Consider the following 15,222-nt stretch of genomic DNA (forward strand, 5'->3'; position numbering starts at 1 on the left):
CATTCATTCATTCATTCATTCGTTCGTTCTTTCGTTCGTTCGTTCGTTCGTTCGTTCGTTCGTTCGTTCGTTTGTTTATTCATTCATTAATTAATTAATTCATTCATTCATTCAATTATTCATTCATTCATTCATTCATTCATTTTGCCTTTGGCTAAATCTCTGATTTTATCAGAGCTTCCCCCAGAAACGCTTGCTTTTTTCTTTTTTTTTATTGCTTTAGTACAGTGTTACCCAACTTAAGTACTGTCATTTCTGTTGCATAGTAAAAATATCAAACTTTTATCATTCCAACTTTTTGCTATAGGTTTTGTTATAGACATTATTATTATAAAACATAAAATCATCAAGAAATAAAAGTTTGGAAAAAACAGTGCACTGCTTATATATATATAATAATATATAAGCAGTATACTGTGTATTTAAGATATATATCTCTTATTAAGAAATACATACAGTAATTGCCTTTTATTTACTGCCAGACTGCATGCAGAACTCCGAACTATTTTGTTTTCAACAAATTTTACCGAATATACAAGCTATTAAAATTAAATAGCATAATATATATAAATAAATTCTTGGGTATGTACCACCAGACAGCCTTTTCACAATTGAACAGAGTGCTTTTTGTTTTTCCATTCGTTATCACACTGAGAACAAGCATAGTTGTTTTATCATACTAAATGCATTTTAAAGGATACCCACAATGAAAATCATCTTTTTAAAGCTGTTTGGACAGAACTGTGCGACGTTAAAATAGGATCCAAATCCTACCTATTTCGAGGCCCACCGTGACGTAGGAGTGCATTTTTTCGCCCACCGAATTGATTGACAGCCGCGTATTAACATGTCTCTGTGGTAATGCGTATAATCATATCAACAAGACAGGACATGCGCAAAGCAACTGTGATTAAAAGATCTGTTCAGCTCACTGTGATCATCAATCATCATCAAATGTGATCAAGAATGAGCTTTACAAGTTTAAAACGTTTTTAAAACAGTGCATGTTTGTAGTAAATTACAACGATTTTACCGTTTTTATCACCATAGCCGTATTTCAGTACAATTATAAAAGAAGACGATTCAATCCTGGTTTGTGGACGTTAAATCAGGTTTATTTTGTACATTATGATAATGTATATTGATACAACAGTGGATATTAACATGTATCCCAATAATCATTGGAAAAGTTCTTACTGTACTATTTCTCACAAACATGAGATCTGCTTCCTTCATGTCTGTCACTGTGCTGTTTATCTGAGCCAGAAATGAAGAAACTCTGATAGGCACATGGGAATAGTGGGCATGGAGAACTAGCATTTAAGGCACAGGCAACAAAAACAGCTACATTGTGTTAAGAGCAATATTTCAGTATTCTGAAAGGTATAATAAATAATTGGGTAATAATAATAATAATAATAATAATAAATAGATGGGTGTTTTGGCTGAAACTTTACAGACACTCTCTGGATATGCAAAAGATTTATCTTAAATCTTGAAAGGGAGTAAAATAAGTGACCTTTAGGTTTTTGTTACAGTGCCATTCTGTGCAGTCTAACAAAACACAACTTATTGAAGCCTCTTTGGTGTTTTCCTTTTTTCTATAAAATCAAACTGGAAATCCAGAGTGTATGATGTCATTAGCATGTCGATATAAGACACAGTTAAAATGCTTATTTCTCTGGTCTAAAATTCTTTTAAACATTTGGGATAAAGGAAGTGCATGTCAAAATATAGAAATCAGTTCTAGTGTTTTTTTGGATATTTTAATGAAAACATCTCACACATTGTGCCTTTATGCAGTCAGTATCTGTAAAAGCAATGTGATATCCTTAAATTTGTCCTGAATCGAGTCTTTGGTTCAACTTTTCCCCTCAACAGGTGCGTTATGGTTGACTCGGAACATTTTTTTAAAATTCAAAAGAAAAAATTTCTTAGCCTGAAGGTACCTATGAATAAGTCTGGCTTTGCTTATGGAGGGCATTTTTTGTGGCTCCTCCATTCCTCCTCTTCTCTAAGATTTACTGCAGCGACTGCTGAGCCTCAGCAACTCTGAATCCAATCACAGTTTGTCTCCTCATTTCTCACTGTCTGACTGATGAAGGTGCTTTTTTTTCATTCTGAGCTTCAGCCTGTTTCTGCATGTCATTTTTTGATTAGACATTGCAAGATTTATTTTGCCTGATTAATTCTGATATTACAGTGGTAATGTGAATCGACCACAGACTGTCGCACATGATGGTTGGAGAACTGATGGGTTTTAGATCAGTGCGAGACGTCGGAAGATGAGTGTTGTGTTTGGAAAATCAGGTTTCAGGTTCTGTTTGTTGAACGCTGGTGTGAGAATGAGAGTGTGTGTTTTGAGTGTAAGACAAGCTGTAAAGCTGCAAACAAAAGACGTGCTGATGTATCAATCGATGAAGTTGGGTGGAGGAGGAGGTTTAAAGATGTTAAGCACAAATACATTTCAAATGTTGAAATAATATTAAGTTGATATACCCTACTGGTCTAAAGTTTGGGGTCAGTTTTTATTTTTTTAAGAATTTTTTTTTTCCATCAAGGCAACATTAGTTAAATATTTTAAAAAAGATAATTTGTTAAATATTCATAAAAAATTAAATAACTGCTTTCTTATTACATGTAGTTTCAAATGAAATTATTACTCCAGCCATTATTGCTTTTATTACTATTGCCATTAATAATAATAATAATAATAATAATTATTAATATTATTATTATTATTGTTGTTGTTGTTGTTGTTGTTGTTGTTGTTGTTGTTGTTGTTGTTGTTGTTGTTGTTAATGTTAAAGGGATTTCTGAAGAGTCATGTGACTCTGAAGACTGGACTAATGAAGCTGAAAATTTAACATTAAAGTCACTGGAATAAACTATTAAATTAAATTATAAACTACTTTTAGACAGTTATTTTATAGTGCAATAATATTTCACAATTTTACAATTTGCACTGAATTTTTGCTGAAATAAATACAGCCTTGGTGAGCAGGATAAGCTTATGTTAAAACTTTTAAAAAATCCTACTCTCCCCAAACCCTTGACCGGTAGTGTATACTTGATTTATATAAATATATACAATATTTTCCGCCATTTTTTTCACATTTACTTACTTTTCTTTTATATTTGTCCTTATTTATTATAAGAAACTTCTAGTACTTTTTGGCATATTAAGCTGTTTATATTTTTTATTTACAAAAAAAAAAGAATTTGCACAAATAAATGAATCAAGTGATTTTCATTGTCACTGTATTCAATACATTTTTTTTTTTATTTGAGTCTAATTTACTTTTTAAAGCTCAAATTTCCTTTTATATATACAGTTGAAATGAGAATTATTAGTCCCCCTTTGAGTTTTTTTTTTTTTTTCGTTTTCTAAAATTTCCAAAATGATGTTTAACAAGGAAGGTTTTACAGTATATCTGATAATAGTTTTTCTTCTGGAGAAAGTCTTATTTGTTTTATTTCGGCTAAAATAAAAGCAGTTTTTAATTTTTTTTAAAACCATTTTAGGTTCAAAATTATGAGCCCCTTTAAGCTATTTTTTTCCGATAGTCTACAGAACAAACCACTGTCATACAATAACTTGCCTAATTACCCTAAACTGGCTAGTTAACCTAATTAACCTAGTTAGGCCTTTAAATGTCACTTTAAGCTGTATAGAAGTGTCTTGAAAAATATGTGGTGAAATATTATTTACTGTCAGATTACTGTCAGTAGATTTTTTTTTTCCAAATATAAAACTGCTTAAATCAAGAACCATTTTCTAGACCAGCAAAAAATTGCCTTGTTTAAAGACACAATATGTCAAAATAGGCAAAGTAATCTGCCAATGAGGTGAGCAAAATAAAACAAATGTTAAAAGAAAAAACAGGATTATATTGTTTACCCTATTAGATATAATTTTGCTTGTTTTAAGGAAAAAATTCACTTAATTTTCACTTAATTTCATGATGATGTCACAATTACTATCATGAAGTGTTCGTGAGATGCATTGTCTGAGGGGGCAATCAAGACAATATGGTTTGCTTGGCTAGAAAATGATTCTTGATTTAAGATATTTAGATATTCAGACTAGAAACAAGACAAAAATCTCATTTAAAAAAAAGCTATTTTTACGGCATAAACATAGCATAAAAAATAACACATCAAAAATTCCAAAATATCAAAATAATAAATACATAAATAAATATCAAAACTATACAAAAATAATACTAAATTAAATCAAATTCAAACATCCACCCTAAAAGATTGAAAAAAGTTTTGACCACATTTTCCAAAGTATGGCCAATTTTAATTGAAAACTTCTTTAAACTTTATGAAATAACATGCTGTAATTACTAAAAATGTATTTTTAAAATGGTTTAGTATATCGGAATGTTTGAGGTCTTCAAATCATTGAAGCCAGTGTGAATGAGGAAAAAAAAATGTAAGAAAAGACAAAATAGAAAGATAGTCAGAACACACACTTTGGCTCCCATTGTCTCTCGCTCTCAAGCACAGTGGGCAATCAGTGTTTCTCAGCAGAGAGGAAGACTCTTTCATTCTGAACACTTTTTACTTCTCTCCAACCCTTTGTTTTCTCACTGATATCATAGAGAGCCTAAAATAGAGTCGTTTTCCAGCTTAACTCTTGGAAATCAGTCAATATTCATCATTTGCTGTCTGGCATCTTCCATTGTGAGACTGCATCCATTTCCATAGTCATTCTTTTGCCTCCGTGAAAAGACTTTAGAGTCAGGAAATCTTCAAAAGAAATCATTGCTTATTTAAGCGTTGCGCTCACTTATTTATTTGTTTACTTCTTCAAGCTACACCCTCAGGATTTTTCAGTGTAACGTTGCCCGGGTTTGAATCTCCTGGGGTTTTGTTCCTTGTGAATTAACTATTGATGGTGGCCAAGTTTTGGAGACTGCGATAGTGACGCCATGGTGAAAGTGTCCTGCGGCAGAAGTCCAACAGTCTCCGCTGTGTCCATCTGTTGCTTGTGTTCGAGCCTTGCGCATTTCTCGCTTCTTGGTTCAGCAAAACCCAGCAAGCAACAAAGGAAGATGCTTGTGCCAATTGCTTGATTTTAGTCACTGTCTGATGCAATTTTAACGACACTTTTCCTTTATTATTCATGTTATTTAATTTGGTGGCATATTCTCATTTCCCCCTTAGTCCCTAGTGTTGTGGAGGATATATATTTATTTTATAGCAGCGTGACAAAGCTGGTTTTGTAATTATGTAACTCATAAAAGAAATGATTGTTTTACTATAGCAGTGTTCTGTGACTAAACATTTGTTTTTCAGACATTGTTTTGCACATCTGATTCATGTTAAATTTGTGTAAATAAAAAGAAGAAAATGTTGGTTAGATAGTGTATATTTTGTAAGCTTATATGTTGCATTTAACTTAAAATTTATACTATTTTTTATCATGACAACATCTTGTCATGGCAATTTCAAAAAGAGAGACTCTTACTGATCAATACAAAGTCTTACAAGGTTTACTTCCAAAAAGATTTTATTCTTTGCAAATAATGGGTCTAATGGTAATACAGGAACACCAGTTGCTGCAAAGTGCAACACCCAGGCTAACCAGACACCAGGATTTATCTTCTTTCCTCTGCTTCAATACCTACTTCCTCACAGTTGACACCTAGCTCTCTTTAGAGCATTCCAAAAGTATAGCCAAAAACCAAACTTGATTGAGTGTGATGGGCCGAAGGTAAATATACCAAACTCCATTCCATTTAATTTGCCATGGATAATTTCCTAATTTATTTAATATTTAAAAATAATTAGAAAACATTGCTTTATATTAGCTAATGCAGTTTATATCTTTTAATTTTATATAGTTAAGGACAATCTCATTTGTAACAGAATAGAGGTTACACTTGTCAAGCTGCTCCTGTTTGATTTGCTTACTGATGTCTTCTGCATTGTCCTCTATTCATTGAGTGAGAATATTGTTGTATTTTGAAAAATCTAATTCATTTATAGACATGTAATTGAAACATTTAATTTCAGTTAGCTTTTTTTGTAGCTCAGCAATAAACAAACCAAAAAGGTTACAATAAATTAGAAAATACGATCTCTGTTAAAGGCATTTGCTCCAACCCTTCCCATCACTCTTCTTCTCTTCACAGATGGGATGGTGGGCTAAATTTAAGGTTACCATGGGCCCACTTTGGCCCGTGGGTCCTAGTTTGGGCACCTTTGCTTTAGAGCATTTGATTTTAGAGCCAGGATTTACACTTATTGAATACATATGTTTAAAAGTAGTTGACCACTTTCTGAATGACCCTTCTTGTAATATTTGTTTTTGTACCATCTTTAAGAAGGCATATGCTTCTTAGTATATGATGTTTTTAATAAAGATTAGTTTTATGTAAATACAGGGTTTAGTAATAATTAAAATGAATTTTTCCGACACAATCTTAATGTAAATACACTCTTAGAAATAAAGGTACACAAACTGTCAATGGGGTGGTACCTAAAAGGTCCCAAATAGTACCTCAATATTAGTTCCTAAAAAGTACAAAAGTGTTCCTTTTAAAATGTTTAGATACTATTATATACTTTTGAGGTACCAATATGGAAAGGTACCACCCTTGTGAAAGCTCGCATACTTTTATTTCTGAGAGTGTATGGTAAAAATGGATACACTGCACCAATTTATATTTGAAATAATAAAATTGAAGCAGGTTTGCTTAGTGTAATAAATAAATAAATAACTAAATATAATTGCTGTTGTTTTGGCAGGTTTTAATAATGAGCTTTCTTAATGAAAGAGAACATTTATAAAAAACAACTGTAATACTACCAAACACAAAACAAGTTCAAATACTAATATATGGAAGTCAGTGGTTATAGATTTTCAGCAATCTTCAAAATATCTCATTTTGTATTTAACAGAAGAAGAAATAATAAACTGGTTTGGAACAAGTCAAGAATGAGCAAATATTGGCAACTTTTGGGTGAACTATTCCTTAATGAATTTACAACTTCTTGAGGTTTTTTATGAAAATTCTGTAATATTTATTTTTTTTTTGTAATTTTAATTTTCAATATTTTTTTATATATATATATATATATATATATATATATATATATATATATATATATATATATATATATATATATATATATAAAAGTTTTTATTAAAAAAAAGATTTTTAACCCACACCATTTTGCCCAAATTTGTCTCAAAACAATCCTGCATTTTTTTGAAGCATGACCCTCTGTCTCCGATTGTTAACAACCTGTTGCATGAAAAAGAAAGTACTGACCACTTGAGCAATCTCTCTGTACTTGAGCTTGGTCACTTTACTGTGACTCTCTTCTGGATTGAGCGCTGTAGGGAAGCTCCTTTGATCCTCCATCCATATCAGCTTTAGATGGAGAGACAGGTGGAGACAGCGCCTTTTTAATTGGCTGTTTAAATGTGACTCTCCCTGTTCAGTTTGTGCATCAGAGGAAACTGTGGAGGTGAAGTCTGTCAGCCTGTGGCGAGGGTTTATCACAGCACTATTAGCTATTGCCCTGGGCTTGTATAAAGCAGCGGTCCCTCAAAAAGCCCGGCAGTAGACAAATTTCCAGAATAAATGCAACTATTTCTGCACTGTGTCCACATCCTGCCCCAAAACAGTCTTTACACTTTGCTTTGGAACAGGACAGATTAAATAACACAGACAAGAACTTCACGTTTTGTGCTTTTAGGTACACTGAAAACCCTAATGTTGTCTTTACTTAAAGAATTAAGTAAAGTTGACTGAACATTACTTAAAATTTTGCACTTTAGTCCTATCCCTTAAAAGTATGAGTTAATTTAACTTATGTACCATGAAAATGCATAAACTTAAGATTTCAAGTGTAGTGAGCTTAAAATCATAATTAATCCTTTGAAAAAAAATAGGTCATTTTCACAAATGTAGTCTTGACTGTAAAATTCTAATATGTCAACCTTTTAGGTAAAAGGTCTTTTTTTTTAATCAGAAAACAAATGGCGTCAGGTATATTTATTCATCATAATGTGAAAAAATGGCTACTTATTTTTTGTTTAAAATTTATTTAAACATGTTTTCATAGTATATTATTACACACACGCATGCACATATATATATTATTATGTATATATTGTATCAGTTCTTATTTGTTTTTTTTTATGCATAACTTAAGGAAAAGGGTACATTTTTCTTTAATTCAACATATTTTCCAACTAATGAATATATATATATATATATATATATATATATATATATATATATATATATATATATATATATATATATATATATATATATATTTATATATACATATGCATAGAAAAAATAAGAACTGGTCACTGATTCGGAGTAAAAAAAAAACATTTTGTGCGTTGAGATATGTTGATCTACATTTGCGTTGGTTTAGCGACTTGCAGATAAATGAGGAATTAAACTTCATAATGATGGTATCCAAAATGTCAAATCTTATTCAGACAGCTATCTAATACATTTTTCTAACATTCAGTTATCTGGACTTAAGGAAGTCCTCAGGCTGAGCTTAAAACGCAAGGTTTCCCAAGTAGAACTTCACAATACAAACAGTATGAAGTAGCTCCAAGAAACCAGGGCTGCATTGGAAGCCCCCTACTACTCAGTGGGAACTGCATTTGAATTTAAAACATACTACTCGGCCGTTAGAAAAGTATGTTCTATACACTATGAACGTGAAAAGTTTGAATAGAATTTGGACTTACTACATCCTACACTTTGTTATGGTCACGCGAACTACCTGCATCAGTTGTGTCGCTTCACTCCCATTCATGAATTCTCTCGAGGGGCATCATAGGATAGCGCAGCGTGCATGGGATGCGCACTTCAGAATCTCGCCGGAAGTAGTAAGTCATACAGGTACTTTTTGCATACTGATTTTCGAATTCTATGAATTCGGACATACTACTCGGCTCGCATTCTGATTTTAGCATACTATATAGTATGGAAGTACGCGGTTTCGGACGCAGCCCATGTGTTTCCTCTACCACAACTAAATCTCTTCTTCATTCACCCACTCACCTATTATATATTCCAGGTGTCTGACCAGTGCCTTCTAGTGCACTGTAGTTCCATTGTTCCATGGATAACAAAAAAAAAAAAACTAATAAGTTGACTGAACTAAATTAATTGAGTAAACTCGTTGCCTCAATTTAATTTAGTAATGGAGTCTCCCAAAACTTGCATACTTAAGTTTTTTTTTAAATTTGCCAGTTTTGTAGACTATACTTAAATTTTTCAGTTCCCCATACTTAGTACTAAGTTTGGTGAACTGAACAATTTAAGTATAATCTACTTAAGTATTAAGTTAGGTGAACTGAACAATTTAAGTTCCAAGGGCCTCAAAATCACTGGGATTTGGAACCTATTTTAACATCAGAACATTTTTAAAAAGATGACGATATTTGTGTAAATACCTGAAAACTAATGTCTTTGAAAACAATGACATCAAGTGCGTGCATAGAACATGTTTAGGGAGGTCTAGATTAAATGCATGTAGCACAAACAAACATACACAACAATGGCAGAGTATGTGGTAGTGTAGTTGTTGTTTTTGCTCAAGTGTTTGCTATTGCTTCATTAGACAACTGTGGATTTACTTCACATTAAAACCAACAGTGGAGATTAATCTTGTACACTCACTACAAATTCACGTAATGTACACATCAGTGCTAAGCCGCAAATGGCTCATATTCACTTCCCTAAAGCTACTATTTGCTAAATTGGTGACAGCGCCAAATACTGCCCTGTCATATGTAATACTGTGTTTTTGGTCATTTTCATGGATGTGTAAACAGGGAACATTTTGAAAATGTTATCATTTAAAATTGGCTAAGTCATTGTTTTCTTAATTTAGCCAAAATTTACTGTATATAGCAAAATACTAACAAATAACGTATGCCTAATTTAATTGATAAAAGATTTAAATTTATTGATGCTTTTAATATATAACCAAATGATGTAGCCACACTCTTGTGTATACAATTTTGGAAATTGTTCATGCTATATTAATTTATTGTCCACATTTTTAGAGTAGACTTTTAATGGAATCTGAGCCATATAATAGCTTCCCATGCAGCCACCGTGCCACCATTGTATGAGTTCACCCACATATGTGACCATCACAAACTTTCCTCAGCATCTACACCCATCTGCTGATGGACCCTAGACTTCAAACACAGCTGATCCACCTGTCATTTGTGCCCCGCTCCTGCACCCAGAATGCATTGTCTGCTCTCCATTATGTAGTCACCTATGGCCCACAACCCTGTTAGCATCAAAGCAGGGGGAATGTAGGAGAAGAGGAGTCCTGCTCAAATAAGCTGGAAGGAGCGCGGCTTTGAAGATCTGCTTTTGATCAGCGAGTTCGTCCCTCCCACAGCCCTCCAGACGGAGAGTGTGTGAGGAATATGGAGGATCCACGGCCAAAGTGAAGAGCGCCGAGGCATAGGGAGCACAGCTTACATTCGACAATGGCAGTTTTGTTTTGTTTTGCTCATGCCTATTCATTTTGTCCCCCGCTTCCTCTCAAAGCCATACAAAATCCATTAGAAGTCACGTCCAATTTGGGCGCTTTAATGCATATTAAACAAAAGGAAAACAGCAAGAGGAAGAAAGCCACAGACACTTTGGCGGGACCAGGCTAAAGCTGTGACATATTCACTTTGAAAGCTAGGGCTGCTGATGGTGTTGCTATTTTGGAAGCAGTTTTTAACCTCATTCGCTTTGTAATGGCAGTCACGTTCAGAATATTTTCTCTGTTTCTCTTCTCTGTGTCTATAGACTCAACAAAGAGTGCTGACACTGGGCCGGGCATCAGTCAAGAGGATCTCATGGAGGTTGAGGGTATGTTTGAAATTGAGTTATATAACACAGTCCCATCACAATTAAATCCCATCAGTAGAGCCTAAATTATTTGTACACATTAATGCAAAACCTTTCTAGGTGTACTTTATTTGGATTCTATGCATAAACAGGTGTTGAACGTACTCTATGTGAATTGTGACTATTTGAAATGTCAACGATTCTGTGTTTTTCTGTCAATATGGGGTGCTGTGTGTACAATAATGAGGAGAAAAATGTACTTAAGTGATTTTCGAAAATGGCTGCAATATAACAAATATATATATATATATATATATATATATATATATATATATATATATATATATATATATATATATATATATATATATATAGAGAGAGAGAGAGAGAGAGAGAGAGAGAGAGAGAGAGAGAGAGAGAGAGAGAGAGAGACTATTCAACTGTTAAACACCCTCCATCGTATGCAAATCCTAAAATCTGGCATTTAAAGATTTTAACAGATTAAAATGTCATGCATTCATTTATGATAATAGAAATCAATTAGATTTCTGGATATTACAAGTTTTAAGAAGACGGCAACACAATTTTTGTACAGTGGACCCTCATTATTCGTGGGAGTTACATTCTAAAAATAACCTGCAATAGGCGAAATCCGCATAGTAGTCAGCTTGATTTTTGTATCATTATGATTATTTTACTATTATACAATTACTATTATTAAATATGTTTTAAGGCTGTAAAACCCCTCACTACACATTTTATACACTTTTCTCAGACAGGCAATAACATTTTTACACTCTTATTTAAACTCTCTTAAACATTCTCAAGGTTCAAACTTTTGTTGAAAAATAAGTCCAGTTGAATGAAACCAAAGATCTAAATCCGTTGTCAGGCGCAAACATTCATCCATGTCGGCAAAGGGTTCATAAAGCTTTTTAGCTGCAGTCACTCTTCCACAAAACTAAAGCAGACGCTGTTCTTGAGGGGTTGCACGCCGGATGCGCCACACACATGACAGTTGGAAGTAACACACACCCAACGCACGCATCGTTAATTTGGCAAACTGAACGCATTCAGTACAGTACATAGAACGTGGAGGAAATTTATTGACAATGGTCTACAGCCAATCAAGACACAGAACACAATGTGCTGTTAAAAAAAAGCATCAAATTGCACTAAAAAGATCCGCGAAACTACAAGGCCACAAAAGGTGAACCCTGTTACAGCGAGGGACCACTGTAGTTAATAAACTTAAACAGCCATCTTTGCTTGATGCAAAAAAAAAAAAAAAAAGAAAACACTAAGAAATCTGCTGTATACTGAAAACCACAGATAAACATTTTGATTTGAGGATTAAGAGGACATTCTTTCAGCTGTTTGGGGTTGTTGATTTTTGTTTTTAAATATATATTTATTTATATATATACTTTTATTGCAATGATGCATTACATTGATAAAAAGTGACAGTTAGTACTTCTGGTAGAACAATTTTAAGGAACTTTTCTTATTTTGAACTTTGTCTATCAAAGAATCAACAGAAACGTTTTGAAGGTTAAAATAGGGTAAAATTATGGATCTCATTTGCATTTATGGACATGAGAAGTTATTTAAAACATTATTTTTTATAACATCTAAGAACTTTGCTTCCTCTATTCTCACATTTCTTTCCATCAAGGTCTAAAGGTGCTCACGAAGAAGGTTTTGGATCCTGTTTTGTATTTCTGTAACTTTTACTGGTGTGTAGAATCTCATGTCGAGGCACAGGCGGTGGGTCAGGTTCAACAGCAGACCACACATTATGCTAAGTCACTTGTTCAGATTTCGCAGCAGGTCCTGCTACCTTTGGCAGCTGCGTTTTTGCAGCTCTTGAGGTCATGGCAAAGGGGACGCCCTCTCTTTCTTACTTCTTTCACTTTTATTGTTACTTTTTTGTTTTGTGCTTTTGAATTATTTTTTGGATTGTAGTCGTCATTTCAAGAAGAAGAGATCTGAAGAAGAGAACAATTTATTATTTACATAACATTCAATTATTTCATTTAAAACTTTTTTTTTAATTTGTGGTTGAATCCTTCTTTTGAGTCAGTTTAGTTTGAATGATTCATTAATGAACCATATTAATCTAGTTTTTGACCTTTAATCACAGATAATAGTCTTTTTTGTCCCACAAAGCTATTGGTCACACTTTATTTTAATGGTGCATTTGTTAAATTTAAGTTACATTGCATCTACATGCCAAGTAATTCTCATTAGATTATAAGTAGACTGTTAGTTTGAGGTTAGGGTTAGTGTAAGTTGACGTACTTGCAAAGTTCTTATATTCAGTTAAATGTCTGTTGAAGGAACAGTATCAGCAGAAATTAAGCAGACAGTCTACTAATACTCAAATGGGCCAAAATGAAGTGTTACCAAACTATTATATAGCTTTTGAAGACCTATAAACTTGTAATAAAAGTGTAAAAAATTGAGGACTTGTATTAAAAATAGTGTGTTAGTAATAGTTAATTGTAGTTGCATAAGGATTTTTTTGTCATTTAGTTGCTACTGACCCCAATTAAGGTTTGGTTCTTATGCACCCATGCAAGGAAGGCATGTAAAGAGAATCTGTATAGTTTGTCATAAAGACCTAAAATTTTATTAAGATAATATTTTTGTTACATTTGTTGATTGATTATAGGCCTGTATTTTGTCTAAATTGGTTCTGAAACAAACCAGTGTTCAATTTTAATATAAATATGTTATATAAATCTTATTAGTTTGGTTATTCAATCAAATTAATTGGAGTTTTTTATGTTATAAATGTGTTTTTATTCTATTTTTATTTATTTGTTTTCACAACAATATTGTTATTATTTGTATTATCATTATTATTTAATTTTACAATTGCATAGGCTTTTCTATTTAACAATATTATCTAGTACTCATTTAAAGGTGCAGTATGTAGGTTTGACACTCAGTGGTTGAACAAGGTATTGCATTCCTGAATCAAAACACACGCAAGCGCAGGTTGCCAGATTGAGGACCAACAGGAGCGAGTCACTATCAAACCTAAAGGCTGATTTAATTTGTGTTCAATATAAACGCAACGGCACGCAATAGAAGGAATATTTTCAATATTAAAAGTAGTTTTTGTTACCTCCATATTACATCGAATTTCTGTTTCTTGCAGCTGAACAACAGACAACTTTGACAGTGATCACCTCAGGTACACCTGTTGTGCTTTATTCAGTGTTAAATGCCTATAATTTGTTTGAATGCCAATTTGCATGATATGTATTGCCATACTGATGAAGCAGCAGATAGTTTACCTCAGATCTTGAAAATAAAGTAAACCATTTGAAATTAGAACTTTGGGATCAAAACCAACACATATCAGTGATTCAGCATGTACATTTAATAATGTTAATGAGGTTTAATTTGTATTAATTAGATCTTAAACCTTACCATTATGTGAGTGAGTGAGTGCATATTCAGTGCTTCTGAATGGCTGTATTTAAATTTCTGTCGTGTTTCGTCTGGTGCAAACAGCCAAATTGAATATCACTGCAAATGTCGTCACGTAGCATTCTGTTATGACATGGGGTTACAATGTAACCTGCTCACCTAATGTTTACATTCATAATATTTATATTATTTGCTATTTAATAAACATCTCATGTGGAACTCTGAATCTAATTCTCATTTCAGAGGCTGTTACTGTCCACTGAAGATTGCATTTCAGTCACGGACACATTGAGAGCTTTCCTGACTGAATTAATCAAATGCATTGTTTTCCAACAAGGCAACCCGCGGGGCTACAATATTATTGGCTAAACTGGCAGTGGACGGATTAAAAGAATCAAAACAAAGACAACGTTCCAACATGTAATGCACATTTTCAAAGCAGAATATCTGGCGTCAGCATTGTTTTTCAGATAAACAAATATAAACATGGCATGTTTCTTAAATATTTTCAAACATTATAGTATTTTATGCTTTAGAAACCTACATATTGCACCTTTAACTGCATAGAATAAAACAACTGATGCATTTTGCACATGTGAATAAAAGAAGTCCAGTTTAGACCAACACGAGTGAATGATGAGAGAATTACCAGCCCTTTAAACTCATGTTATATACTGAGCTCATCATATGGATTTACATCAACAAATGGCACATTTAAAATCAAGTCTACTATTTTCCTCCCTCAGCTTAATGTGCTTTACTGATCCACCACCAAACTCCCCACTCAATTCTCCTCAGCACTTTCGATCTGACCCTTAAACCAGGTGACCCCTATGTTCTCTTTTCACATCTTCTTTTTTTTCCTTTGGTTTTTCCAAGCATGGCCTTTCTTGGCCCTGAGAGAACTGGAAGCTTTTCAGAG

At 33.1% G+C, this 15,222-nt stretch overlaps 1 protein-coding gene and 1 long non-coding RNA gene across 5 annotated transcripts in view; both read left to right on the forward strand.

Moving 5' to 3' along the window:
* Positions 1-15,222, forward strand: part of macrod2 (mono-ADP ribosylhydrolase 2) — an 862,504-nt gene that overhangs the window by 828,164 nt on the left and 19,118 nt on the right. For 2 of the 4 annotated variants that reach the window (XM_087277688.1, XM_087277689.1), the window contains 2 exons: positions 10,818-10,880; positions 14,026-14,061. In XM_087277688.1, the coding sequence (XP_087133814.1) occupies positions 10,818-10,880; positions 14,026-14,061 (99 nt within the window). 4 annotated transcript variants of the gene reach the window in all.
* On the forward strand, positions 756-4,431 carry LOC147834247 (uncharacterized). The gene is made up of 3 exons (XR_015506201.1): positions 756-2,828; positions 2,919-3,243; positions 3,417-4,431. It is a non-coding gene; the product is annotated as an uncharacterized LOC147834247 (long non-coding RNA).

The sequence above is a fragment of the Danio rerio genome, chromosome 13, assembly GCF_052040795.2.
Source record: "Danio rerio strain M-AB ecotype USA chromosome 13, GRCz13ab, whole genome shotgun sequence".
NCBI classification, from domain to species: domain Eukaryota; kingdom Metazoa; phylum Chordata; class Actinopteri; order Cypriniformes; family Danionidae; genus Danio; species Danio rerio.